At 33.1% G+C, this 27,134-nt stretch overlaps 1 protein-coding gene across 16 annotated transcripts in view; it reads right to left on the minus strand.

The window, feature by feature from the left end:
- Positions 1 to 27,134, minus strand: part of LOC149780294 (uncharacterized) — a 222,413-nt gene that overhangs the window by 117,259 nt on the left and 78,020 nt on the right. For 5 of the 16 annotated variants that reach the window (XM_089937101.1, XM_089937108.1, XM_089937100.1 and 2 more), the window contains 9 exons: positions 26,677 to 26,760; positions 23,551 to 23,709; positions 23,127 to 23,189; positions 17,740 to 17,823; positions 17,094 to 17,177; positions 11,575 to 11,649; positions 6,755 to 6,784; positions 2,198 to 2,344; positions 266 to 349 (listed from right to left, as the gene is read on the minus strand). In XM_089937101.1, coding sequence (XP_089793227.1) covers positions 266 to 349; positions 2,198 to 2,344; positions 6,755 to 6,784; positions 11,575 to 11,649; positions 17,094 to 17,177; positions 17,740 to 17,823; positions 23,127 to 23,189; positions 23,551 to 23,709; positions 26,677 to 26,760 — 810 coding nt within the window. The remainder of the gene's footprint in view (positions 1 to 265; positions 350 to 2,197; positions 2,345 to 6,754; positions 6,785 to 11,574; positions 11,650 to 17,093; positions 17,178 to 17,739; positions 17,824 to 23,126; positions 23,190 to 23,550; positions 23,710 to 26,676; positions 26,761 to 27,134) is intronic. The other 11 variants (XM_089937115.1, XM_089937105.1, XM_089937103.1 and 8 more) reach the window with 10 other exon arrangements.

The following is a 27,134-nucleotide window of genomic DNA, read 5'->3' on the forward strand; positions in this document are numbered from 1 at the left end:
AATGCCTTGAGTAATCTGAATTCATTATAATTATCCTTATGCATTTTCTTTATCATTTTTGGGAGCACAAAATAGGCAAATAGGCTGCTTATATACATAGAGCTCTGTAGTTATCATGAAAAACAATATATATGAACTTCCTGTATTGATTTTATTTTTTTCATGTTTAACCTAAATGAGGAACACCTGTCCACTAATTAGTTTTGGGGCTGATGATAAGTGACAAATCACTGTAATTAGCTAAAACTTATAACTAAAGCCTGACCTCTCTAAGCTGTGATGTATGCCTGACATGATTCTGTTGTAGTTCCAGTTCCAGATGCTCAATTCTCTTCTGGCATTCCTGAACCTGTTAAGGAAATGATTAAACAATTTATTTACCACTTAATCAAAATTACACTATTTAAAGAAACTGACATAATAATGCACGAGTTGAAAATTTCACACGTTAAAATAACAGAAGACCCAAGCAGGCATGTAATCACACACCTTGCTTACATCTATCTAAAGGATAAATGCAAAAACAATTGCCAAAGATTATGGGTAGTAAAGTCTCTTGGTTGGTTATGACAAAAGTTATCTGATGCTCTCAAAAACCTTCAGTCATATTTGATGACAGACCTGAATCACTGCTTTCAAACAAGGAGATATATTTAAATTTGGTCAAATTTTGTCAAGTGGTTTTTAAGAAATCCTTCTAAAGTTGTTTTTTTTTGTTTTTTTGTAACAAAATCATTTCAACAAACTTAATGGTCTTTATACAAAGAAGCTTTCCATCAAATTCAGTTAAGTTCTGTTTAGGAGTTCTGACATGTACTTAAAGCTTCTTCTGTTCTTTTTTCTTGTTTTCAGAATAGATGTGGTATCTGAACATAAATTTCCATCTTTTGTAAGAATGAAGAAAGCCTTCAAGCCAAGACTCTTTCCGTCAAATTTGGTCATATTCTGAAGAGCAGTTTTTGACAAAGAGTCCTTCAAAGAGTTTAAACTTTTAGTAATGGCAGCCGTTTTTGTTTGCAGATTGACAGCATCTGTAAAAACTTGAAAGGGCTTCATAACCGGATCCTTTGCGTAAAATTTGGTCAAATTCTGTTTAATGGTTTTCAAGAAATCATTTAAACTTATTTCTATTTTTAATAGAGGCGGCCATTTTTTATGTCTGATTAGCATCAATTGTAAAATCCTTCAAGGCCTTTATGTCAAATGCTTTCTGTCAAATGTGGTCAAATTCTTTTCAGCAGTTTCTGAGAACAGGCTATTTAAAGTCGGTGTATTTTAGTAACTGTGACTAGATTTGATGGTAGATTGGCATTACTTGCACAAGTTTGCAGGGCCATAATGTTATAATGCCTTCCTTCAGATATACTAAATCTGGTAATGCTAGATAAGCTAACAACTGATCTGGAATTTTATTTTAAATGGTGTGTGTGTGTGTGTGTCTGTGTGTGTGTTCATAGAATACCAATTAAAAGTTAACAACTTTCAATTCAAATACAAACATTTTTAACAACCTTCATAAACCATTCTAAACAAAAGCAAACACACACTCGTACAATAAGAAAAATGTAAAACTCTTAAAATGTGTTGAAGGTATACACAACAAAGTAAATTGGCACACAAACCATATTCCCTACAATGTCCAAGGCCCTCTATGATGGCATACTGCGAGAAAGCCCCCTAATGAGAAATATAACCTTAGGGGTCAAAAGTTAGTCAGCAAAACTTTTTCATGCCCTTAAATCATTACCCTGTTAGATTCTGTTAATCTCAACTAACAGATGTTTCTATCATACCTTGTTAGTGGCCTGTTAGATTCTGTTTATCTCAACTGACAGATGTTTCTATCATACCTTGTTAGTTACCCTGTAAGATTCTGTTTATCTCAATTGACAGATGTTTCTATCATACCTTGTTAGTTACCCTGTAAGATTCTGTTTATCTCAACTGATAGATGTTTCTATCATACCTTGTTAGTTACCCTGTAAGATTCTGTTTATCTCAACTGACAGATGTTTCTATCATACCTTGTTAGTTACCCTGTAAGATTCTGTTTATCTCAACTGACAGATGTTTCTATTATACCTTGTTAGTTACCCTGTTAGATTCTGTTTATCTCAACCGAGAGATGTTTCTATCATACCTTGTTAGTGGCCTGTTAGATTCTGTTTATCTCAACTGACAGATGTTTCTATCATACCTTGTTAGTGGCCTGTTTGCTTTCATCCCTCAGCTGTTTAATGACTTCTCCTCGATGTTGAGCTGTGGATAGAGCTTCACGCAACTTTTCCTCAATCTCTCGGTTCTCATTACGAAGCCTGACAATATTGTCATGCCGCTCTGCAACCTGTTGGAAGATAAATTCCTTAATGATTTTAGGTTCATGCCTACCACTGCATACAATTTACCCATTTGTAGGATTCAACTAACAATTATGTTAGTTTTTTTCAAGTAATTATTTTCAGGCAATCAACCCTCTCATTCTTTTACATATGGTATTTAGTATACCACCACAAATAAACTGGTTCTATAGCTCAAATAATAATAGTTGCCCATGACCAGCTATGAAATAGAAGAAAGAATGATTTATAAATAGTACATTACACAAACTATGAAAGTAGGCATACTAGAAAAAGCCACAGTCACCCAAGTAAAAAGTGCTTGCTTTCAATCCAAATGCATCCTATTACTGCCATTGATGGAATACTTGAGCAAATGTTATGTGGTAAACTGTATGAAGATCATCATAATAAGCTCATATGAACAATGCTATAAATAATGTCCCCATTGCATAAATGCAACTGGAAAGAGTTAGCTCCCTATGTCTTTTTTTGGGAGAGCTCTCCATTTTTGAGTTTAAATGTCTCTCTCAATATCTGAATATGGCTGCACTAAATAAAACATGTAGTATTTTTATTAGACTGATTGAAATAATGAATTTATGTGGTAACAAAACAACATATAAAGGACATAGGTAAGTTCAGAGAAAATCTTTTTGTTCTAAGTACATTTCAGCAAGTTTCAAATGTGTCAAAATCATAATTTAAAAATGAAATTAGAACACATCAAAAGCAGATAAAATTGTAGTTTAAACCAACGTTTTATGCAAATTGCTGTTAAACATAAATAGAGATACAAATCATAAAAATAAGCCAGCAACCAATACACATAAAAAGCTGTTTTAACTCTTCTCATGGCATTAACGAATTTCCATCATTGTTACCTATCCCAAATATATGCAAATTATGATGGCATCTTTATGCAGCTTTAAAATCAGGTCAGTAAAGATTTTGACGGAAGAACAAAAAATGGCAAATAAATAAAGGTTGTTCCAGTAAAATATATTTGGGACCCAGGGAAAGCAGTTTTAATGTGGAGTAGTCACCTACAGATGCATTTGTTTTGGTATCATTTTCAGATGAACTCTTCTGCAAACATTTTTTAATAAGTGTCTTCCCCAAGTACAATAAATATTTAAATGAAACAGCCCTAAAGAAATTAAGGTGTTAATTATATCATTTATATAAGAGAAAATATTAGAAACTTATTTTAAAAAACATATTTAACTCCATAAAACTATCTTTATAACTTAAAAAAGTATGAATATAAGAGTTAATTAACATCAAGAGTATTGACTGTATTCAGAAAAATGTCAACAGAAAAAAAGAAACAAACAGCACACCCACCCCTTATCAAGTACCTGTCAAAATAACCAACAAAATAATCTACTGACTCAGCTGATATAAATCATAACTCACTACTGGACCATTACTTCTTTCATGTAGTACTTTTCTGAATTATATTAAAAATGGCATTCACCAAAATGTCACATTCATGTTTTAGTTCAGCAGGGAATCCAAAATATTAGACACTCTATACACGTTTATTTTAAAGTTAAGTTCAAAATTTAAAAAAAAAAAAAACATTCAACAAATAATGCATGAATTTACAACAACAGTGGAATTCTGAATGACAAAAAACAATTCAAAATTGAGATTGATAAAAGATTAATATAATGGAAGTCAATCATAATCCCAACTGACAGCTACTAAATTTATATAAAAATATTACCTCCCTGACCATATCCTTCCCTGACTACTCTGATTAGAACTATAAAATCTGGGTAAGTAAAAAAAAATATATATATAAAAAAATTAAAAAATAGGAAATCTTTCTGAAATGATCAATTAGAATTGAAAAAATATGCCTCTTAGAGAGTCATTCTAGAGACAGCAAATGAAATGTATGTACTTGCATATAAATCAAAGTCCAACAATAAACTGCACAGACACAGATCTGCTGTCACATACTGCACCAGCAGGTATGGGTCTATGCAGTTTGTTACAAGTGATCAGTAAAACAACACAGACTCTGATCTGCTGGCTCATTATGCAATGGCAGATAAAGTTATATGATTGTAGTTGAACACAACTTATAAGCAAGTATAGATGATAAGCATTTATCTGAAGCTATAGTAATGGTCTTTATTTGATGATAGTAGAACTCTGACCCACTGCTATTAGGACTTCTATCAAATCAGCATATTTGGCTCCTAAATCAACAATAAAAATAGCATGGGCAGGGCATCAATTTGCAAAAATTTGGAAAGGGTCAAAATTATGGAGAAAATGTACAACTGAAAAAGGCGAAGACTCTCAATAAGCTTAACTTAATCTTCTGGATAATTTTAATTTGTTACATATTTTATTCATGTTTGAGATTTAATTTTGTAAAAAAAATGAATAAAAAAAACAACAAGAGAATAATATATGGATAGACATGCAGAAGTAAGGGATCTCCTGGCTCTTTTTAACCTATGAACACATTGAACTTCACTTTTCATTTTGAAAATGAGTATTAGTTACCCAGCTGCAAATAGCATACACCCAATTCTGCCTCATACAATATGCCAGTAAATCTGGCCCAGAGAGCTTGAGTTTCAACTATCAACCAAACACAAATGACCTTTCAAAAGTTACATCATCTGTGATTGGTTGAAACAAAATCTCAAACATATCATCTGTGATTGGTTGAAACAAAATCTCAAGCTCAAAAGTGTATGATCTCCATACCATATCTGTGTGTAGACTGTTGACTTGAAATCCAAAGCAGAACAGAGTAGACTGCAATCTGCTGGCTCATTATGAGATGGCAAATTGGAGTCTATATTTTCTGCTGCTGGGAGAAGCAGATAATACATAAGCGATTTAAGGCATTAACATAGAAATTTGTTTTCTTCCAAACACCTCCAGTCCTGGAGCACCACATAAATAAAATGAATTAAAAATTAAATCAAACATGATCTTTTACAAATATAGTCCCTCGCTTTAATGAACAAAGTTAATTCCATATGAATTGTTTATTATAACAAGACATTAGTTTCAATTCATATAAAATTACTATCATTGGTTCAATATGGACATTGGTTGTATCAAAGAATTCATAATAGCGAGGTTCATTATAGTGAGGCTTTACTGTACCGGCAAGAACTTCAAATACCGTATTCATCCATGTATAAAATGCACTCATATGTGAACTGCATAAACCCAGATCTGCCACCAAATAATGTGCTTGTGGATTAGGGTCAATGCTATTAACATGCAGCAGGATATATGAGGAAAAAATAACCCAGTACGAACCCTGACCTACTGGCACATTATGTGACAGTTGATCCCGATCAACACCATTCACAGCTGGGTGGGTGTTAAACACACACAAAAGTAATAAGACTAGTAAGTGATTACCCAACCATGCTGTCTATGTTTTCCATAACCAAACTGAAAGTTGGCAAAGATAACATTATATAACAATCAGTGAAACAGTCTGCCTGAATTAGGTCAAGAGAGAAAAGCAAGAAAAAATAGAAGACATGCAAATCAACATCCAGGATGTTTGAAAAAAGACATGCAAAATCAACATGCAGAGTGTTCCATATACTCCTTGGAAATTACTTCTGGACACAGTCTGATGATCTATCTTCCATTTGAGATAATTACTATGACAACTTGTGATGTACAAATACATGCTTTGAGTCACATTCCAAGGAGAAATATGTGAACCAGGCCTGGCCATAGTTTCACTACAGTTCTTACTGACTGCGCTGACTGTGTTGGATATTTTTCTTCTTCATGGATCAAGATAATGTTCAATACTGAAATAAACCCTTACATATCCTGATTGCTTTTTGCAGTCCTATCCTTTTATTACCCAAAATAGGATGGAAAAATTCCTTCAATTATAGAAAATTGTGACATTTTTTGCAAATAACAAAATAAACTCTTCTACAAGAAAGAATTAAGGAATTGGTCCCCGGTGTCTTCTGAATGCTTGTTCATAACTCACACACAATAGTGTCCAAAAACAAGGAAGTGATTTATTCAATGTTATCCATTTAAACACAATAGGGTCCAAAAACAAGGAAGTGATTTACTCAATGTTATCCATTAAGGTCCATTATGTTAACTGATTTATCAATTCTACAAAATTACAGAACAGCAAGGATAATTTTCAACCTGAATGAATTACAAGACCCAACTAAACCAAATGTTCTCACCAACCCAAAAGGGGCTCAAGATTTCATGTAAAACTTGTAAATAAATGGCAACAATTTCAGTGTCACACAGAAAAGATAAAAATGCAGTCAGGTAAGAAGATAAAAACCAGACTGTGTCCATTTGTATGTAAGAAATGAGATGTCAAAGAAACATGCAAAAACTGGCTACAATAATACACTTGGAACATTGGTGAACACACATACTTCTTCTTTCTCTTTTTTGATTTTCTCCACCTTAAAGTCAGGAAACAATACAGGTATTAGATGGGATATAACAAAGCTGTCAAGGAGAAATTAAGATTTAACTCAACAGTACAGTCCCATGGTCAAAGTACAGATTAAATTACTGGGTTCTTTGAAACTTAAATTAAATTAGATTATTTCTTAAACAGGAGACCCAAGTGAACCTAATATTGCTCACCTGGAAGCTGATATGTCAGCTTGCGAATGCAAATTCACACAGGTAATGAAACTGTAGAGGGCAAAGAAAAACTTGGAGCCCAATGTTGGAGTCATTTATTTCCTTCCCTAAACCATATGTAAGGATCAGTTTCTCGGCATAAATGTACAAGTTATTTACACAACCAGAATACCTTAAATTAATGCACAATACATGTGATAAGATATAAATAACGAACATTTCAGGCACTTCAATATGGCAACACCAGTAGCTATGACTGTGAAACTACTGAAATGAACTTTCTTCAAAACATTACTTAATTTAAAATATAAAATTTTTACAAAAATTCTCTGCAAATAAATGTATAAACTTGGGCAAAGTTTTTGCACAAAATATGTTTTCTTAAAGCAAATTCTTTTGTGTGCACATAAATATGTGAAGAAATTCCAAATACTTAGATGGTTTTACTGGTATGCATCAATCACTTTCACTTGTTTTATTCAAAGGCTTTATTGTATTATTAGTATCTTCCAACACTTTTGACCACAGCCAACACAGGCCCTGGACTGTAAGCTAATCAAATGAAAGATCACCTCATTACAACATACAGATGCAGTGTTTCCCTTTACCATCATTTGCACTTCAGAAACCCCCAAATTTTTTAATTTGATCCCCAGTTTTGATACCAAAGTTTGTTTTTCACTCAGTGTGAACCCCGATTTTGACACCAAGGAGATTTTTGACTCTTCAGTCTTGCACCCCTAGGGGATACACTGAAGATGTCACTCATAATCAAACCTAATCAAGATTTTGATGACATAAACTTACATACCAAGTCTCATTAAATCTAATCAGAAATCTGGCCTCAAGAGTGTTCACAAGCTCAATGAACCGCAGTCTCACCTCATTAATATGCATGGTTATTGCACATAAGTGAATTCATCTGAGATCTTGATCATATCAACTTTCATACCAAGTTTGATCAAAATCTGGTAAGAAATAAGTCTTCAAGAATGATCACAAACAAGCGTTGACAGATGGGCGGACAATAATCAATGGACAAAGCACATTAGTTGATGGACGCAAGGTTATATCATTGGCTCTATTTGCATTTGACCTGGTGACCTAATAACATTGGCAATTACAGGAACAAAAAATAATTCTTAATACATATTAATGAAGAATGAGCTTCTACGATACTGTCACAAACAAGTCCTGACAATATTAACTTCACTGTATACATACACACAATGCGATGGAATACATGTAATCATTTGTGTTTCCAAACTAATCAGTCTTATTAGGTCCCAAAAGTTTACGTCATAACTTTATACAAACTGTAAACTGTTGTATGGATTATCATTTTGAAAATTAATCATGTATGATGAATAATTATTTCAAATTAATTTTATTTTAAATGGGATCTGATAACCATGGTTCATGATGCAAACTGAAAGTCAACTACGACAGTAATCAAATATGCAGGGCACTATACACTTAAAACAATAATCCTGTTTATAAAACCTAATATCTGAACAATTTTTGACACTAATGATAACAGTTATGGGGGTTGGGGACAGGAAAAGAATAAATATCAAGACAGATGATGACAATATCACGACAACGTTTGCATACTTCAAACTAAAGAAATAAAAAGATTCCAACTGTAACTAACTGTATATGCACTCATATAAATGCACTCCAACTTCAAACTGCATAGACACATATCTGCCACTGCATAATGACTGGCAGATCTGGATCTATCGAATTTGTAAGGAGCAAACAATAGAACAAATAACATAGACCATGATCTGCCAGTGCAACATGTGATGGCAGATCTGGGTCTATGTTGTTTACAGTTGGACATGATTTATAAGTGAGAATATAATAAATATAATTAATATATAATTAATATATGGTAATAATTCAAACTCTCCATACTAGCTTCTTACAATTAAGCTCTAATTTCATTCAAATGACCTGAGGTATGTCCCGCAGTTGATATTAATAAATGGGGTAGAGTATAAAAAAAGAGATCAACTATATCATTTTTTCTTCAATTATCTCAGTGAACGAATCTCTGAATAGTCACCTGAGTGGTCAGTTATCCAACCTGTTTGTTTTGACAGGCCAGACTTCACAATTGTACAAACTAAAAGGTTCAGTTTGAAAACCCTACCTTTAACTCCTGTTTTTTTTACCCTGAATATTCAGATGAATGTGAAGAGTCAACATGTAAAATAATGGCAACAAATGGCATTTAATAGAAATATGTCAATACACTATGGCATTTAATAGAAATATGTCAATACACTATGGCATTTAATAGAAATATGTCAATACACTATGGCATTTAATAGAAATATGTCAATACACTATGGCATTTAATAGAAATATGTCAATACACTATGGCATTTAATAAAAATATGTCAATACACTATGGCTGCTAACATCAATATGATGTAATTAATGGGTGAAGTACCAACTCATAGGCCATATCTCCATAACATACTGCCTAAAAAAATGGCATAATTAAACCTGACCATGGTCTTTCTATTACAACACCTCACACCAAATATGGCTTCAGTCCATTGAGTCCTTTAAAAGTTACTCAGCAGAAATTGAAAGGCAAAGTTTTAAATCAAACTGGGGCCACAACACCCCAAAACTCTGCCAGGAAAAGGTGAAAATTAAATATTATCAAGGTCTGTGTAATGCCAAGCTAAATACCAAATTTGATTCAATCCATGAAATCCTTAAAAACTTATTGCACAGAAACTAAATTTGTGATAGAGGAGACAATGGGATATAGAGACAAGGGTATTACAGTATGCTCCATCCATAGATATGGCGAGACAATACAAATGAAAAATATACAGGTATACAAGTCAGATGGATATTTCTAGCTTGCTGCATTTGACTTGGGAGTAATAGAATGGATAATATCTATTTCAAATGGGACATCATGTACAATGTTACAATAAATGTACCAAGGAAATCAGTTTGTACACTGGGTGATTATTAACTTGAAAATTACCCCCCTTTTGGAAAGGACAAACAGTCATCGTGTACAATGCAACTATTAAGTAACCTGGCTCTTGTATGTCAATCATTATATGATTCCAATGATGTTTTTTCACTCACTAATACTACATGATGTAGTTAGTGATAATTCATGAAAATGCATTGTCACGATACAACATAACTTTTATGGTGTCATGCAACTGAAATGGCCCATTCTTTATGCTGAAACATTTTGAATAATTTAGCATTAAATCATATGTGTGTGATTTGGACTTTTAAAATAGCTTCAACAATTCAAGTCACATCGCTACAATGTCTGCAGTGTGGCAGTTTATAGTGATGCCAAGCACTGGGGCATCATGCCATAGACATGTAGCATCATGTCCCATCCAGTCACATTATCCTGACACCAGGCCGACCAGTCTTAACACTAACCTCTTAATGCTGAGCGCCTAGTGAGGCAGCTGTTAGTACCATTTTTATAAGTCTTTGGTATGACTTGGCTGGGGTTCAAACCCTCAACCCCCACCCCACATCCGAGGTGGATGCTCTAACCACTAAGGCCATGGGAGTGGTTTCATTAAATCCTGTAATAAAACAGTTATCAGACCCGCCAACCCTGTTGAGACCGTCTCAGTAAGGCAGTTGATTTGTTTCCGTAAGTTTGACCAGTTTTCAGTAAGGTGTAACAAAATATCATAAACTGCTATTGTAAAACTGGAAAGCATATTTAAAAGTTTGGTATTCAAAACATGCGACAGCAAACATCATGTTCAACTGAAAAGTTTGTAAAGTACACTTAGACCTTATTTACCACTAGTAATGTTGCACAAACTTCAGTTCCAAACCTTATGCAGCTTTATGGCTTGTTGCTATTTCTCAACTTGATATAAGTCTCGAAATTTTGTCCATCTGACATGATAGCAACAATCATATCTTCCACCATGCGACATAAGCAAACTGACATGTGATGTCCAATAAATGTAATTATGCCCCTTCCAGCTTTTATTCACAAGAATCTGAATATTCCTCTTTATTCTTCTGTGCTGATTATTAACACTTTCTAAGGCTTAATTTACACTTCATTTGATTATTTAGGCGCTTCACATGAAAAAATATGTGCAGTTTAAAGCATCCGAGGTACTGCTGTAAAGTTAGTCTGGTTCCCTGACTAATTCCACTAACTCTAATATGAAACCGAGATCCAAATCAAACACTGATGAACCAATTATCCAGATTTTTCAGCATCAATCATTTTTCTGTAGTTCTTGCTTTTATTCCATAAGTCCATATTTCAAGGCACATTTTTTTACGACTTGTGGCAAAATTGTAAGTGTTGGCAAGTCTGAGTTATCGACATTTGTTTCCATGAATATAAAGTTTCATGAACTAGTATACTGACCTCTGTTTATTGACAGTCCATATGAGGTTTACAGTTCATAAAATTTTATATTCACCTTCATAAAGGTCATTAACTGTATCAGTAAAACAAAACACAAATAATTCTCAACAAAATCACACTAGCTCTCAATGTACACAAACTTTAAGATTGTATATTCATGTAAAGGGCTCAACTTTTGAGACTTGTTTACGTCCATACCTCCTGAGTGAGAGCATCTCGAGTGTCTTTAGATGACATCTGCAGTTTCTGTAAGCTGGCAGTCAGTTTCTGGCACTGAAAAAAGTAAGGCAGAATATGAAATCTAACATCCAGTCCAACTTATGTTTTATTTTTCGATCTTCAGAGAAGCCAAAACTTACCTGTGATTTCCTTTTTAGTTGTAAATAGGTTTTTTATGAACATATCGCATGGAGTGAATTCTCTGAATGTTTTGAAATGTAATAAATTTATGAATGAAAATGAAAATTAACAAATTTATGAAGGAAAATGTAACAAATTTATGAAGGAAAATGTAACAAATTTATGAATGAAAATGTACCAAATTTATGAAGGAAAATTAATGAAAATGTAACAAATTTATGAATGAAAATGAAAATGTAACAAATTTATGAATGAAAATGAAATAAATTTCTATCAAGCATTTAAACTGAAATAATTTTTCATTCCACAGTTGTACTTTAACTCAAATGAAGGTTCTCCAACCAAAAACCAAGGCTTCTTTCTTTAACCTAAACTGTTCTTTCCAGTTTCTTATAAATGGCCTTTTTACTCTGCTTCAATAGTACAGATGCAAAAAGTCATGAATTCTCCAGTTAAATCTGCAAATTTAAAAACTACATACTACACTGAAATGAAAACAAGCAAGAGCAAAACATAAAGCCACCTCAAATATGAAGTTTCATGCATAAATGAGGACCTCTGTAATACATCGTCATGGCGCATTTCTGTACATACATATCATGTATCTTGTCTTTACTTTTGCAAGAAATATTATTAGCAGACAGTAGCAGGTTTTCCAAATGATCACTGTGAATTTATTATTATATAGGTTGGAATCAATTTTTGGGGATTACATAGTTATCACAAACCACAAACTTAAAGCCCTGCAAACAATGATCCATATTGGAAAGGATTATCACTCCTTCCCAAGCCCAATAACTTAAAACTCTGCAAACAATTATCCATATTGGAAAGGATTATCACTCCTTCCCAAGCCCAATAACTTAAAACCCAGCAAACAATGATTATTCTTATTCTTCTTCCTTTTATTATTATTATTATTATTATTACAACAAAATAACATGAAAACAACAATAACATAAACTGACTGAACACCAGTTTTTAAAATGATACCAATAAAGCCGTACAAGAAAAATGTCAACTTTACTGTCTCATGTCTAGAATATTTACAATTTTATCACATGTTTCCTGGAAGGTCCCTTTTCTGCATTGGATCAAAAGTACAAGTTTAGCAATGTGTTAAGCAAAATATACATACAAATTCCAAGAAATTTATATCAACTTTTTTCCATGAATTTGCATTTTTAATAGCGTCAACAGATAGCTGTTTCTTTTATGTGGATGACGTAGATTAAATATTCTTTGCAGTTTAATTATAATTCACTGAGATAATTTCAAGAAACAATAGTCATTTTATTACTAAAATATTTCATTATCATGTGAGCATAAAATTTAAAATTCTTTTAAAAAGTCCCAGAACCATACATTTGCATGACATGACTCATATACTTTTCCCAAAAATTTAAAATTGCCTATAAAATAAGAATAAATGTATTGATATTTCACCTATGGCAAACATTTCCAGAACTGGCTAGCATTAATATCCAAAACTTGATGTTAGCATATAATTTAATTATAATATTCATCTACATCATATATCCATTACTAGACATGATTACAAAATAATGCTTCGTAATTTATTTTCAGCTGCTGTTGGTTTCTCTGAAAAAAGATTCTAAAGTAAGCTGAAATTTAGAACTATGAAAATAATCTAAATTTTCAACAACAGGTTGGTATTCAAAGCTATGATCTAAATTTTCAATATTGGGCTGCTATTCATAGCAATGATATCAATTTTGAAAAAACAGGTTGGTATTCAAAGCAATGATGTAAATTTTCAAAAACAGGCTGATATTCAAAGCAACACATCATACAGCAATGCATTCAAACTGCCACACAGCTACAAACAAAAAATGTCTGTCTATATTTTGATCTTTGAAAAAGAAAAGTGTATTCTTATTTTAGGAGGATCTCACAATACCACACCCTACGTGACATTGCACAAAATTACCGAGAAAAAAAAAAATGATGGTCAGCAATCTCAATTCCTTTACCAGCTATAATTCATACATTCCAAAACAATTATGACTTGATGTTTGAAGAAATGCATTTAAAACTAAATAACGAATGTTATTTTATGCTAGTCTATGAATTACTGGATTTTCTGAAAGAAGTTATCTCAATATTTTCACTGGAGTGAAAAAATAAAACTTTTCACTGGCCATCAACAGACACATGAAATTTTAAGTTATTCTTAGATGATAACTTAACTGAGTGGTAAATATGGCCACCTCCCCTTATAGACTCAAGTTCAAATCCAACAAGGTGCAAATGTATTTCACCTCATGGGTGAAAAACAGATGGCTTCACCACTCATGAAAATACAGAGTTTTTCACCCCCTCAATGAAATATATCCATTATTCACTCATTTCAAGCAAATATCCTCTATGCTGTAGAACCTTCTAATGAGTTCGTGCATTCAGAGTGAATCCAAATTAAAGCTGAATTTTGTTACAAAATATTGTTTTTAAATTTCTAAATTTGACGTAAAGAAACAAATATTTCTGCTGAATCTGAATGAATTACAATTCAATTCTATCATCCAGGCAGTTAACTGGGACCTGATATATATATAAAACTACAGATGTTTTGTTTCAAGTCAATATAAAAATTAATCTGATACAGCACACTGTCTCATGTTTTCATATGCCATTTGAAACAAGTCCTGTCTTTCTGACTCAGATTAAATATGAACGTAGTTTTGTATTATATACACCCTCTTCTACATTTTCCAGATATCATTTTAAGGTGTCAATCAAATTGAAAACAAGTTGGGATTTATATAAGTAAAATTCTGTGTATCAAAGAATACCAATATGTAGATATCAGTGCAAACACTTAAACTAAAACAGTTTCAGAAACACCGACTGAAAATCTATACAGAAAGTCACATCAACTATTCTTGATGTACTCACATACCAAACCAAGTGTGACTAGAAATAACAGAGAACTCTGCTCTACCTTTGCATAGTATGCAGACTGACTGATCAGGGTCTATGTTGTTTGTTCTTACAACTACTCCTAACCAATTACAGGATAGAAAGAAAAGAGAAAAATTACAGGATAGAAGGACAAGAGAAAAAGCTGGCATGTTATGTTCTGGTAGATCCAGTTCTGCAGTAGGGCTTAACTTATAATCAATGCATATGGTATGTCCTAATATTTAAAATGCATGCCCAACTACAGTTAGCATAGACTGAGATCAGCTAGCATATTAAGTCAAGGTCAATGCTGTTCACTTCAATAGTATGTACTGTGATGAGCACAGAACCTACTCAGCTGGAGCAACTGGGGTCCATATTGTACATAGATATTATACATTCTTGTAAACCGAGTTATCAATAAGTCTATGCAATTTGGGGTCACGTTTTTAATTACGAACTGTCAGACATTGTTACTAGTGCATTTCATCTGCAAACAGAATATGGTTTAAATGGAAAATCCAGCCTTCAAACCTGTGATCACCATCATATTCCTCATAAAATCCAAATCCAATCTTTAAAGTCAAGGCTAATCAGATATTCAAAAACTTAGCTGAAATTTAATTATCATAGGGCTGCACCATGTTGGCATTATCCAAGTACTCGGAGACAAACTAAATTACCTCCCTTTCTCTCCAGGTAACTTCATACCGGTACACATCACTGGTGATAACAGCTGCGATTTCTATTTTTTTTATTGCAAGTCTACATTTCTCAAATTAATTCTATTATTTTATGCTTGCTATATGTTTGTACATTATATTTATTAAAATGGATATTAAATAAAACAAATATGAATGCATGTATAAAAGATACATGACAAATAACAAATACTGTTAATGCCACATGTATTTTATTTGTTTATAAGCTAATATGATAGACCTATGCGCTAAGATCTTGAACTGCATTTCAAAAACCTAGTCAACTGATTGAGCATGTAACTAATTTATTTTCTAATAATCATAGGCATACTGAATTATTTGAAAATTGGGATAAGTTGCCTATTCTACAAATAACATTTATTATCTTACAAAATAAAGTGACCAATAAATTCTGACTCAAAATCTTAGTGTACACACTATCTCTCTCTTTCTCTCTCTCTCTCTCTCTTCATATTGTGTTAATTTTAAGAGACCTAAAGGCAACAAAAATATGGCAAACCTCCTGCTGTGGTCATACTGAAAAATTTAAGCTGATTTCTCCTTGACTTGTCAGCCACTTCTGCTTAAATTTTACAAATATGATAAATATAACCAGTACATAATTTATTTTAGTATGGATATTCCCTTAAAATATGTTTAGAAGAGAAAAACCAAGTTTGATTCATTATACATTTGTTCAGCCTGAAATAGAACTGTATTATTTCAATCAAACACTATCTGCAACACTGAAAGAAGAAAATTCAAAGCCACCAACAAGAAACTTTTGATATTAAATGAAAAATAAAAAACAATGTTAAGATAGAGAACATACATAAAACTGAACACCTTCAACAATGCTTTCTAATATCTCAACAAAACATCCCTTTTTTCTTGATAAAACACAAAGCAATCTGATTAGCACACCAATCATTAAATGTATTTCTGAATCTGCTGGCACATGCTTGAGATTACAGTTTCATGCAAATGCTAAAATGAACCTTTCAAGTGCCAATGGACTTGCTTCTTTGCTCTCCAACCAAAGAAGTAAAAAAAAAAAAGAAGCATATTATTCAAATACACAATGTTTAAAACAGTCACACATTTTGTCATTAAAAATGGGCACTTATGAACCAAAGGTAGAGGTAACAATCTTTGGAGTAACTGTCAAATCGATACTGTACATCAAAATGAAACAGATTTACATTCTCATGCTTGTTTGTTATTCATTCCTCTCCTCAGTCCTGACCCAAAATGCAGTGTCTAACCACTAAGGGTGGATACACGTTCTCAAACTACTGTGAACTTCCACAAAGCCATGGATAATATTCCAAATGGTTTTGCTCTCTTTTAGTAATGGTATAATTCTATGATATTATGCATTCATACACTGATGCAATGACATATACATACATACATTCAACATTTTCTTTGATGATAATTTGGGTCCAAAATGTCTGCCAGCGCCATGAAAACTGCACACAAGTGGCTACCAGTGCCAAAATTTTGCAACATGAATGGTTACCAGGGCAAAAGATTTTAAACACAATTGGCTGCTAGTGCCACAATAACAGCATACAAATGACTGCTAGTACCAAAAATGGCTGCTGGTGTCAACGTGCATGGTTTGACAGCTACTCCAAGATATGCTAAATAAAAATCCTATTGGCACAGAAAGAGTTCATAATTATAGTTACAACACCATTTCAACCCACAACATGCCATGAGTAATGTTACCTGAGCAACGGCCTCAGCATGCTGATTACGGAGGGTTTGTATCTCCCCCTCCACCCGTGTCAACTTCGAACCTTTTGTTATGGCCTATAGTTGGTATAGGTAATGAGTAATGTTAGGTTTCAGCCATAGTTTGATCTCAAAATAGAGAGCAATTGTACAGAATTATTGTTCTGTTAGATAATAGAATTCATGCTGTTATACAGGGATATGCAGCATCACAAGACAGCTTAAATATATCCTTGAACAAAGTTTGCGTAACTACAAGCTGATATAAATTATAATTTAAATAATTTCTGCATGCAAATCAAATAATCTTATTAGAAGCTGGATAAATAAATGATACACAAATTTTAGGATAAGTATCTATGAAATCCTGAACAATATTTGTCAGTCTTTAGTTATGGGGAATAAAGGGTGCAGAAAATTTCACAAATTTAACAAGGTGCAATTTTAGAAGTAGTTACTCAAGAATGCTATGTGTTTCTTCATTCTTTCATTTGAACATTTATTAAAGATATTTCAGATAGCCATATATGGTCATAGAAAGAAAATATATAGGGTGCATAAAATAACAAAAAGGTTCCAAAATCCCAGGGAAATGAGAATGGGGGAAAACAGGGAAAAAAAGTTTCAAATGCCGACATACATCAGCTTTGGCTTCCTCATATTGTTTTCTTGTATTGGAGAGTTCTTCCTCCAGGGCCTTAACTCTTGCTTCCAACCTATGAGACTAAAAACAACAGGAACATGCAATATTTTAGATTAGTAAATCCATTCAAAACAACTAATTCAGTATTTTTTTTCCCATCAGTCTGAATTGGTTTCATTAGCAGATCTATATGCTTTTTGCACAATTAAAAAATTAGATTTTTTATGAAAATAAGTGCATACAGAATGAACTGAAAAGTATCAGTTAGACATGTTTGTTACATAAATTACCTAATGGCAATTAATTCTGCATGTTCAGTTTAAATGGAGATATACATAATATACTATGCTAGGCATGCAAGATATAAAATGCATTGTGAACTGGCTATTAATCGCATTAACATTATAAATTAGTATAAAATATAATACAAAGCTTAACCATAGGTCAACAAAGCTAGGTTCTATAAGAGAAAATCTTCTCATTGTTGTGGATATGTGAATAATAATGATGATGAGATAAATGAGATGACTTAATACCCAGTATTCCACTGTATGGATATCTTAAATTTGAATGCAATCAAGGGAGGTTTACACCTACCATAATACTCCCTCACAAGCCAGGTCCAACTGCAACCAGCATACACCCAAAGCTGTCATTGCATAACAGACTGGCAGATCAGGATCTATGCTATTTGTTCCACGGATTACTCCTAACAAATTGCACAGACCCAGATTTGCAAACACATTATGGGATAGCAGATATGGGTCTATGCAGTTTACTTTTGGATCAGACTTATAAGGGATTATATATGGTTAATTAATCCTGTATGCATGAACAAAAAGAAAATATACTTTATTACATCATTCACTTAATATATTCCTATGATAAATCTGTATAAAATCTGCAATAAAGTCAATAGATTAAAATACTGAACAATATACCAGCATGTGTAACCTCTGGCCTGTTTTTATTTTATCCAGTTACATTTACATCATATTACAGTATGGCAGTAAAAACTGCTATCTGGCCCACATACTGGAGTAAGCTGAACTATATTGACTTCCTTTTCTTTAACTCACAAAGCATGTGACGCAATAAAATTTTGGCAAGTGTGACCTGATTCAGACTGCATCAATGTAATACTAAAGAGAGTACTAATGAGCAGTAATACTGAAGATTTTGAACTTATCAAGTTCAATTTTTAAATTGTATATTTCGAATATTTCTTCAAGAAGCAATGCTTTCTTTTGTTTTTGTTTTTTTTAATTATTTTTTTTACAAAACTCTAAGACAATGAATGTCAAATTTATTATCTACTTTACAAACCATTATTATCCCCATGCTTCAACTCGAGGATACAGTGATACAATCTGTCACTCTGTTACTGTCCATCCATCTGTCCACAACATTATTTCTTCTTAAACCACTTTGTGGAAAGTCACCAAACCTGATATATCTTTTACCCATGTGGTAACATTCTATCAGAGGGAAACGCTTCTTTTGCCCCTTCTCAGGGGTCTTTGGGATGGGGTAAAAGGTCAAATACATAAAAACTGCAATTGATGCAGTTATATATGCAACGGGTTTGGGGTTACAGATCCAGCTGTTGGCAGGTGTAGAGTGGTTATGGTCAATGGAGGCTAGAGATAAACATATAATAACAAAAGTACCACAAGCAGCAAATGACACATATCTCAGGATAATTTCCATACTAACGCCCTTGACCTCTGAGCCAGAGACTATTGTATAGTATGGGTGTGGACTTGGGTAATGTTTCATCATATTATATATAAGTAATAAAATGTGACAGCCATGATAAATAACCAGGCTAATGATCTGCATTGTCCCTTATTTTGACCTTGACCTTGAAGGCAGAGGTATTACTGATAATACATGAGACACTGTCAAATCAAGATATATAACAGGCAACAGTTTCATTAAGATATATTCCATGGTTCAAAAGTTTTATCTATCCAGAGGGAGAAATCACTAATTTATATTTTCCTTTGCCATGACCTTGAAGATCAGGCTGGGAGCATGGCCATATGTGACACTGTTTCATCATGAAATATAACTGTGCAAAGTATCATTAAAATATCTAGCTTGGTTCAAAAGACAAAGATACAAGTCAGAGTTGTGACTGACCTTGCTGTGACTATCACCCTGTGACTTTGGGGGTGGCCATGGGATACAACGCACTGTCCATACATTATGTTCAATTATGTTCAACTGGCTAAAGTTCATTAAAATATCTTCAGTGGTTCAAATGTTATACTCTAGACAAGAATGAAGGTCACAGAATCAAGTTTTCTCGTGCTAAGACCTTGAACTTAAGGAAGAAGGCAAGGCTATCATATGTGCCACACCAGCTAGTTAAGATACATGCTTATGCAAAGTTTATTACAAAGTTATTGGATATAAAATCAAATGTTAACAGAGGGCCAGACAGACAATGTCATGACACAATATACAGGCATATAAAAAAGCATGGGGATTTACCCTGGTCAGCCATGAAAGTAGCCCTATTTAACAATGTAGTGATTCTACGTGTGACCTACTCTAATTTTTCATTTAAGAGCTAATGAAAGTTCCCCATCAGATAAAAGGAGAAAACATGTGATGTAAAAAAAATTGATTCACTCATTTGTTCATCAGTGGTTGAAAAAAACATAAAAAGCCCCATCATGCATGCATCCTTCACCTTATAAAACACCTAAATATCTGATTAATAGAACACCCATATGCCATTATTCATGAAAAGTTCACACTATTAAATTGGTAGAATGCTGCATATATGTCACACATGAACACATTAGGTTATTCCAGCAATACGGAGGTTGGGGGAGAGAGAGGAAAGCAGATAAAAGAAGAGATGACTGTAACCCATCACCTCCAGGTTAAGTCAGGTAAACAAACACCGATTACTGGTGATAAAAAAGAACTATGAATCAAACACAACGGGAATTCTTTGTTTCAATATTATTCAAAATTCTGAAAATTCAGTTTATTACAGATTTTTTTTTTTAAATTTGGGATTTTAGTATTAAGTCTATTAATAAAGACTAAATTTTATTCTTTTTTTTTCAAATTAATATGTGGTACTACAGTAGTTTGAAAGCGTTTTGAAAGCAAACTTGATAATTATGTCCGGCATGTAGTGTTACCATTAATGCATATCTGTACTTAGATCTGCATTTAACTCATTGCTGAGTGGACTTCATGTCATCAGAAATCAACTCAGTTTTCAAAAATTGACTTTTTTTCAGAAACTGGTTCAGTTTTTAAAATTGTGCATAAATTGTGAAAAAATTGTTTTAATTCCAATCTTATCAGTAAGTATCATAAATTCAAGATACAGTCAACTCTCATTACAGTGACCAACTGGACGGCAAGAAATTTTTATTATGTCAATTTTGCCTTTGTATCGATTAGACATTTTTCAACATGGGTTATTGTTCTTGTTTAGCTGTACATAACATGCAATAATGGAGAAAAAAGGAAAGATGATAACAAATATTCACAGTGGTTCATACCAACAAAGTATATTATAAAAAAATAAAACTGAAAAAAAAAACCATTGCAGCAGCATTTTTTACTTTTATAGTAATGTAATGGCATTTTCTCTCTCATTTATCAAAGTAAATACATGAATATTGTGATTAACACAATGTAGTTACAAATTTGAATAAGAAAATAGAAAATTCAATCAAACTGACTTCAAAATTAATCTTGCAAGAACGAACCATGGCAAAATTAGGTACAGTAGATAATCTGCACTTTTGTTACAAAAATAATTAATGTTGGTGTTGGAACTCGAACATTCCAATGAACTAGTCAAATTTAATGCGTACATTCATTCTGACTGATGTTTCATCATCAAATGAATACACTGTCATAATCAATGTCAATGTAATGAGAGCTGACTCTACTAAAAATATATATGGAATAATATAAAGAAAATTCAAAAGTTACATCAGCAACATGAAATTTGGCTTATTTCCAAGAAACTCTATAATCAACATTAAAAGGAACATAATAATATAAACGCAAGTGCAAAATAATAAATACTTGCAAATAAAAGAAAATATGCTAAGATAGATCATTTAAATGCATCTGAAGCAGAAACTGTTAGATATTATATTTTTGTTAAGAACAGACATTTTACACCTGATGTGAAATTATTATTTGGTATGTTTTGTTAAGAACAGACATTTTCTCCCACAGTACCATACAGACAGAAAATAACTGCTCAGCTGTTGAGATATTTGAGTTTTGAAGGAGTAATTGTAACTAAATAAAATGGCATCTGACAAAATGGCACGATATTTAAACATCAGTAATAGAAAGTGAAAATAAAAATACATACATGACTATTTTCTCTGAGACTGGGGGGGAGTTTGAAATCCAAAGTGAAAGACAGATGCAAATAATCTCTGCTTTGATCGATATGATGCTAATGCACACAAATGAAAAAGTTTTTTTTTGCACAGTTATTTCTGTGTGCCATCCAAGCATACAAAACACCTCAAGACTTGTGCACATCTTTGAAGCATAAGTACTAAGTATCACAAATAAAAGAGCGTGATACAGTAAAATGATTACGTTTCAGTTGATTGGAATTTTCATTGCAAAATTACAAGAGCATGACAGATAGTATACAGCATTTCTCCTATAAGAAGTCTAGAGGACCTGCCTAGCGAGTTTTCAAAATGTGAGGGGACTGGCTTACAGCAAAATTAAATATTCATAAATAATTTACAAAACTGTATAAAAGCTGGTGACACGCTTATCAAATATGGGCTTATTATGTGAGATCTGTGGTATGCTTATTCTATTGGCTGATGTAGTGTTCCACACCAAGATACCCCACCCCACACCCACACATCTTAAAAAAAAGATTTTATGCAATCAGGCCCATTTTATTATGCAATAATTCAAGTTACCTAGTCAACAGATCTTATACCATCTGTACCATTAAAAATGTATTCAAATCAAATTTACTGCCTGAAAAAGCACTGTAGCAATTTTGAACTCGTCTTACAGTAAGCAAAGGCCATCGTAACTAGCACAGACATCCCAACAAGTGATTTTGTATCAAATGGACAGGATAATTCTTTAATACTATTTTGTCTGTAAAACTTAATGGCAAATTGAAGTTATCAAATTCATCCTTTTAATAATGTACCATAATCTAATGCTGTCATCAATCCTGCTGTGGCAAATTATACTGTATACTTTGTAATCTGCTATTTTTATCTTCCAATCAACCCCATTTGTAAATGAATTGATACAAAGGTTATTGTGCAGACAAAGGAAGTAAAAGTGCACGTTCCACACATGGTCATAACCCTAGTGACCATCACCATGACAATGGGAATCATTACCTCCTCTTCCTGCCTCTTGAATTTATCCTCACATACTCTCAGATTTTTCGTCTGCACGTCCAGCTAAAAACAGGCACAAGTATAACTATCAACTAATTCGCGAACTATATGTTCTTTAGTGACCATATCTCTTAAATGAAAAATAGAAAATGATATTCATGATCAGGGAAGAATATAATCGAGTGTATTTACATACTGTACTAAAATATAAATAGAAAGAATTATGGCTTTACAAGAACTACAGATAACCATGATAAACACAGATACGCAACATTAGTATCAATGTAATAATATCAGGATGAAGAATGCACTAATGAGGACCAAACAATGTCATGTAACAGTGCTAATCCTATGGATGCTTGCCACCAAGGGAGGCGGATGTGATATCACATAGGATCTGACAATTATGGCTATTCATGCCTACCTCAGCTACAGCAGCATCCCGCTTCTCCTGGAGATTGAGCACATCCCGTCGCAGCTTCTGAATTGTCTCATCTCGACGTGCCAACTCTGATTTTAGCACCTCATGGTGATCCTTTGTTGACATCTGACTTTCCCGTACTCTATCCTGGAGGTTACCGATCTAATTAAGAACAAGAGTGTCTCAAAGTGACTGATATTTTACTAGCCAAAAATAATTTGCAGGACTTTAGGATAAGACCATTTCTTACTTTGAATTATTAAGTGCTGAATCTGTGTCTGATATTTTTTAACAATAACAAGATTTTCAAATTAGCCACTGTTGCACTGGATATCACACTGGCACTATTTTCATTTAGGACTGACCAGATATCATTATAAGTCTTTTGGTGAAACCCCATGCTATTCAGGAGAAGTGATAACAGGATTTTCTAGATGGCCATATTGGTTGTCGGACCAGCACCATTTTCATTCAGAAATAACTAAATATCATACAAAGTCTGTTGTTGAAACATGTGAAATATATGAACTAAATTTCCCTCATTATAATGACTTCACTGCAAGTAAAGTGTATGAAATTATAGTGCTCACTCATTATAAATACTTCACAGTAAGCAAGTTGTATGAAACTAGTGCTCCCTCATTACAATGACTTCACAGCAAGTTAACAGTATGAAACTAAGATGTTCCCTCATTACAGAGCTATGCAGCAATGAAAGTGTACTGTGATATATCATTGGCAACCGATATGCATATTTAATTTGCATTGTGTGATTGACCTTTGTCCATAATTGAGGCTAGGAATTTGGGTCTGCCTGACTGATGTTTTCTTTTTACAAACAACATATTACAAAGCCAATTCTTGTCTCTGATTTTAGACTATATTTAAGATCATTATTACTTGGAGGTAAACATGTTTATTTGCACCTGAGTTCATGACATTTTGGTATTCTCGTTGGGAAAAAAACTGGTCTACCTGATGTTTTTCATGTTCTTTACTAAAGTATTACTAAAGGACCTGACCATGTTTACAACTTATGTTCTGGAAATGAACTTTTACCCTCATCCCAGTTCTGTTACTGTCTTTTCATATTTAATATAAAAGTAATGATCAACAGAATTACTCATTCCAAATCTTAATAACAGTCTTAGTGGAATCTATTTTAGCTGTATTCAGTTGATAGGATTTAATTTATCTAAATTATTCATTGGAATTACAAAGTGCTCAATGACTTTAGGACTAAATAATTATTTTGGAATTATGTGAATTCATTCAAGGTCATTTTGGATAATATCATTGTGATACATCAAGTCTTGGCACATTGTCATATTTAAGGCAACTGGCACATCAGCGCATTTCAACATTGGAATTTATCTGGAACACCACTGGAATTCATTTAGAATACTTTATGCTTTTGGACTGGTGATAAAACATTTAGGACTATTTGGGATTTAATTCACAACACTGCAAGTTCCTTTTAAAATTTCACTTTCAATTCAAGGCAAATAAATTATTTGTTGAATTTTACTTAATATGCAGGCTTGTGCTCCTTTTAGCTACTTAGTTTAAGACCAAAGAGTCTTAGTAACCACCATTTAAGAAGTTGTGTCTCAAAAAGTACACAAAATTAAAGCATATATCATACAGGTCATGTTGGTGTGATGTACAAACTCTTTCAGCCACATGTATCATTTTTTTAAAATTGATTACATATACCTTTATATGACAATTATTCAGTTATTTCGTTTGCTCGCTGTTCAATATTCCTTCTAAGATCATTAATATAACCATCCCAGGAAAAACATACAACAAAATTCACTGTTAAAGTATGCTTATACTTTTAGACAAGGCCAACTAAGAGGTATCATGCAGAGTAAAACAGAATGAATGTCATTCACTTAGGTCACAATGAAAGTCCTTAATACAAGAAAAAACACTGTACCACCCAGTACTGTTAATGATATCCTCTTTTCCTTACCCATTTTAGTTCCTGTTGTGCAGCCTATCATTATCACATTGTTCCTGTAAGCTGTTGTAAGGCTCTTCATTGTAACATGGTTCCCATGGTAAGGCCCTTTGTGATAACATGGTTCCTGTTATAAGGCCTTTCATTACAACGTGGTTCCTGTTCTAAGGCTGTTCATTATAACATAGTTCCTGTTATAAAGTCTTTCATTATAGGATGGTTCCTGTTATAAAGTCCTTCATTATAACATGGTTCCTGTCATAAGGCCCTTCATTATAACAACATTCCTGTTATAAGGCCCTTCATTATAACATGGTTCTTGTTATAAGGCCATCCATTATAAAATGGTTCCTGTTATAAAGTCCTTCATTATAACATGGTTTGTGTCATAAGGCTCTTCATTATAATATGGTAATTGTTATAAGGCATTTCATTATAACATGGTTCTTGTTATAAGGCCCTCCATTATAACTTGGTTCCTGTCATAGTCCTTCATTATAACATGGTTCCTGTAATAAGGCCCTTCATTATAACATGGTTCTTGTTATAAGGCCCTTCATTATAACATGGTTCTTGTAATAAGGCCCTCCATTATAAAATGGTTCCTGTTATAAACTCCTTCATTCTAACATGGTTTGTGTCATAAGGCTCTTCATTCTAACATGGTTTCTGTTATAAGGCCATTCATTATAACAAGGTTCCTGTTATAAGGCCCTTCATTATAACATGGTTCTTGTCATAAGGCCCTTCATTATAACATGGTTCTTGTTATAAGGCATGTATGGTCACAGATAAAATATCATGATTTAGTAGAAGAGTTTGAATGTACAATGTACTTCATTATAAACTGGTCTCACTAATGAGGAGGATTCTATATGCCTCCCATGAATGGCATTATAATGAGAAAGTGATGTAACTGATTCTCTTTGGTCAAATAACTATTGTGAAATGAATAAAACAAGTAGCATAAGTAAGAATGAAATAAGCCAATTTAATGGGATCTTTACTGGCAACAGTATTATATGAGGGGATGTGATACTCTGCAAGGCTTTATGGTAAGGGATGAGTATAAACACTGTAAAAGTTTTCATTGTATTCCAGTGATAAACAAAGGTAATATTTTCCCTTTATTTTTAAAGTTAGTCAACTATATATGAACTCACTTCCTCTAGACCTTTCTTCCTCTGTTCCTTTGATTCTCTGAGCTCTCCCTCCAATGTCCGGATTCTCCTCTCATAGTGATTCATCTATAACAGAAAGGAAGAGAAGTGAGATGTGGCAGTCTTGTCAGTGACCAAAAAATAAGCCTATTCCCCAAGCAGATTGTCACTCATTCACAAGGCATTTTAAATATAACTGAACTTATCTGTTAAAATTCAGCAGAACCTGGCTTGAAAAACGATTATTTTGGGAGACTACCTGTCATGCAGAACCAGATCCATAACCCAATGTTCAACCAGAGCTAGTAATGAGGTAAATAGCTCTGCTCTCAACAATTTGCTTGGTGGGGCATGAAACAAAAGAACTTAAGTTGGAAAATAAAAGTTTAGACATTGGCATATCAGGGGCCATGACTCTGCTAAAGTGTATGTCAACTTGGTCATGTAGGTGCATTTACTCG

This window comes from Sinohyriopsis cumingii, chromosome 16 (genome assembly GCF_028554795.1).
Source record: "Sinohyriopsis cumingii isolate HCF-2022 chromosome 16, ASM2855479v2, whole genome shotgun sequence".
Lineage (NCBI taxonomy): Eukaryota > Metazoa > Mollusca > Bivalvia > Unionida > Unionidae > Sinohyriopsis > Sinohyriopsis cumingii.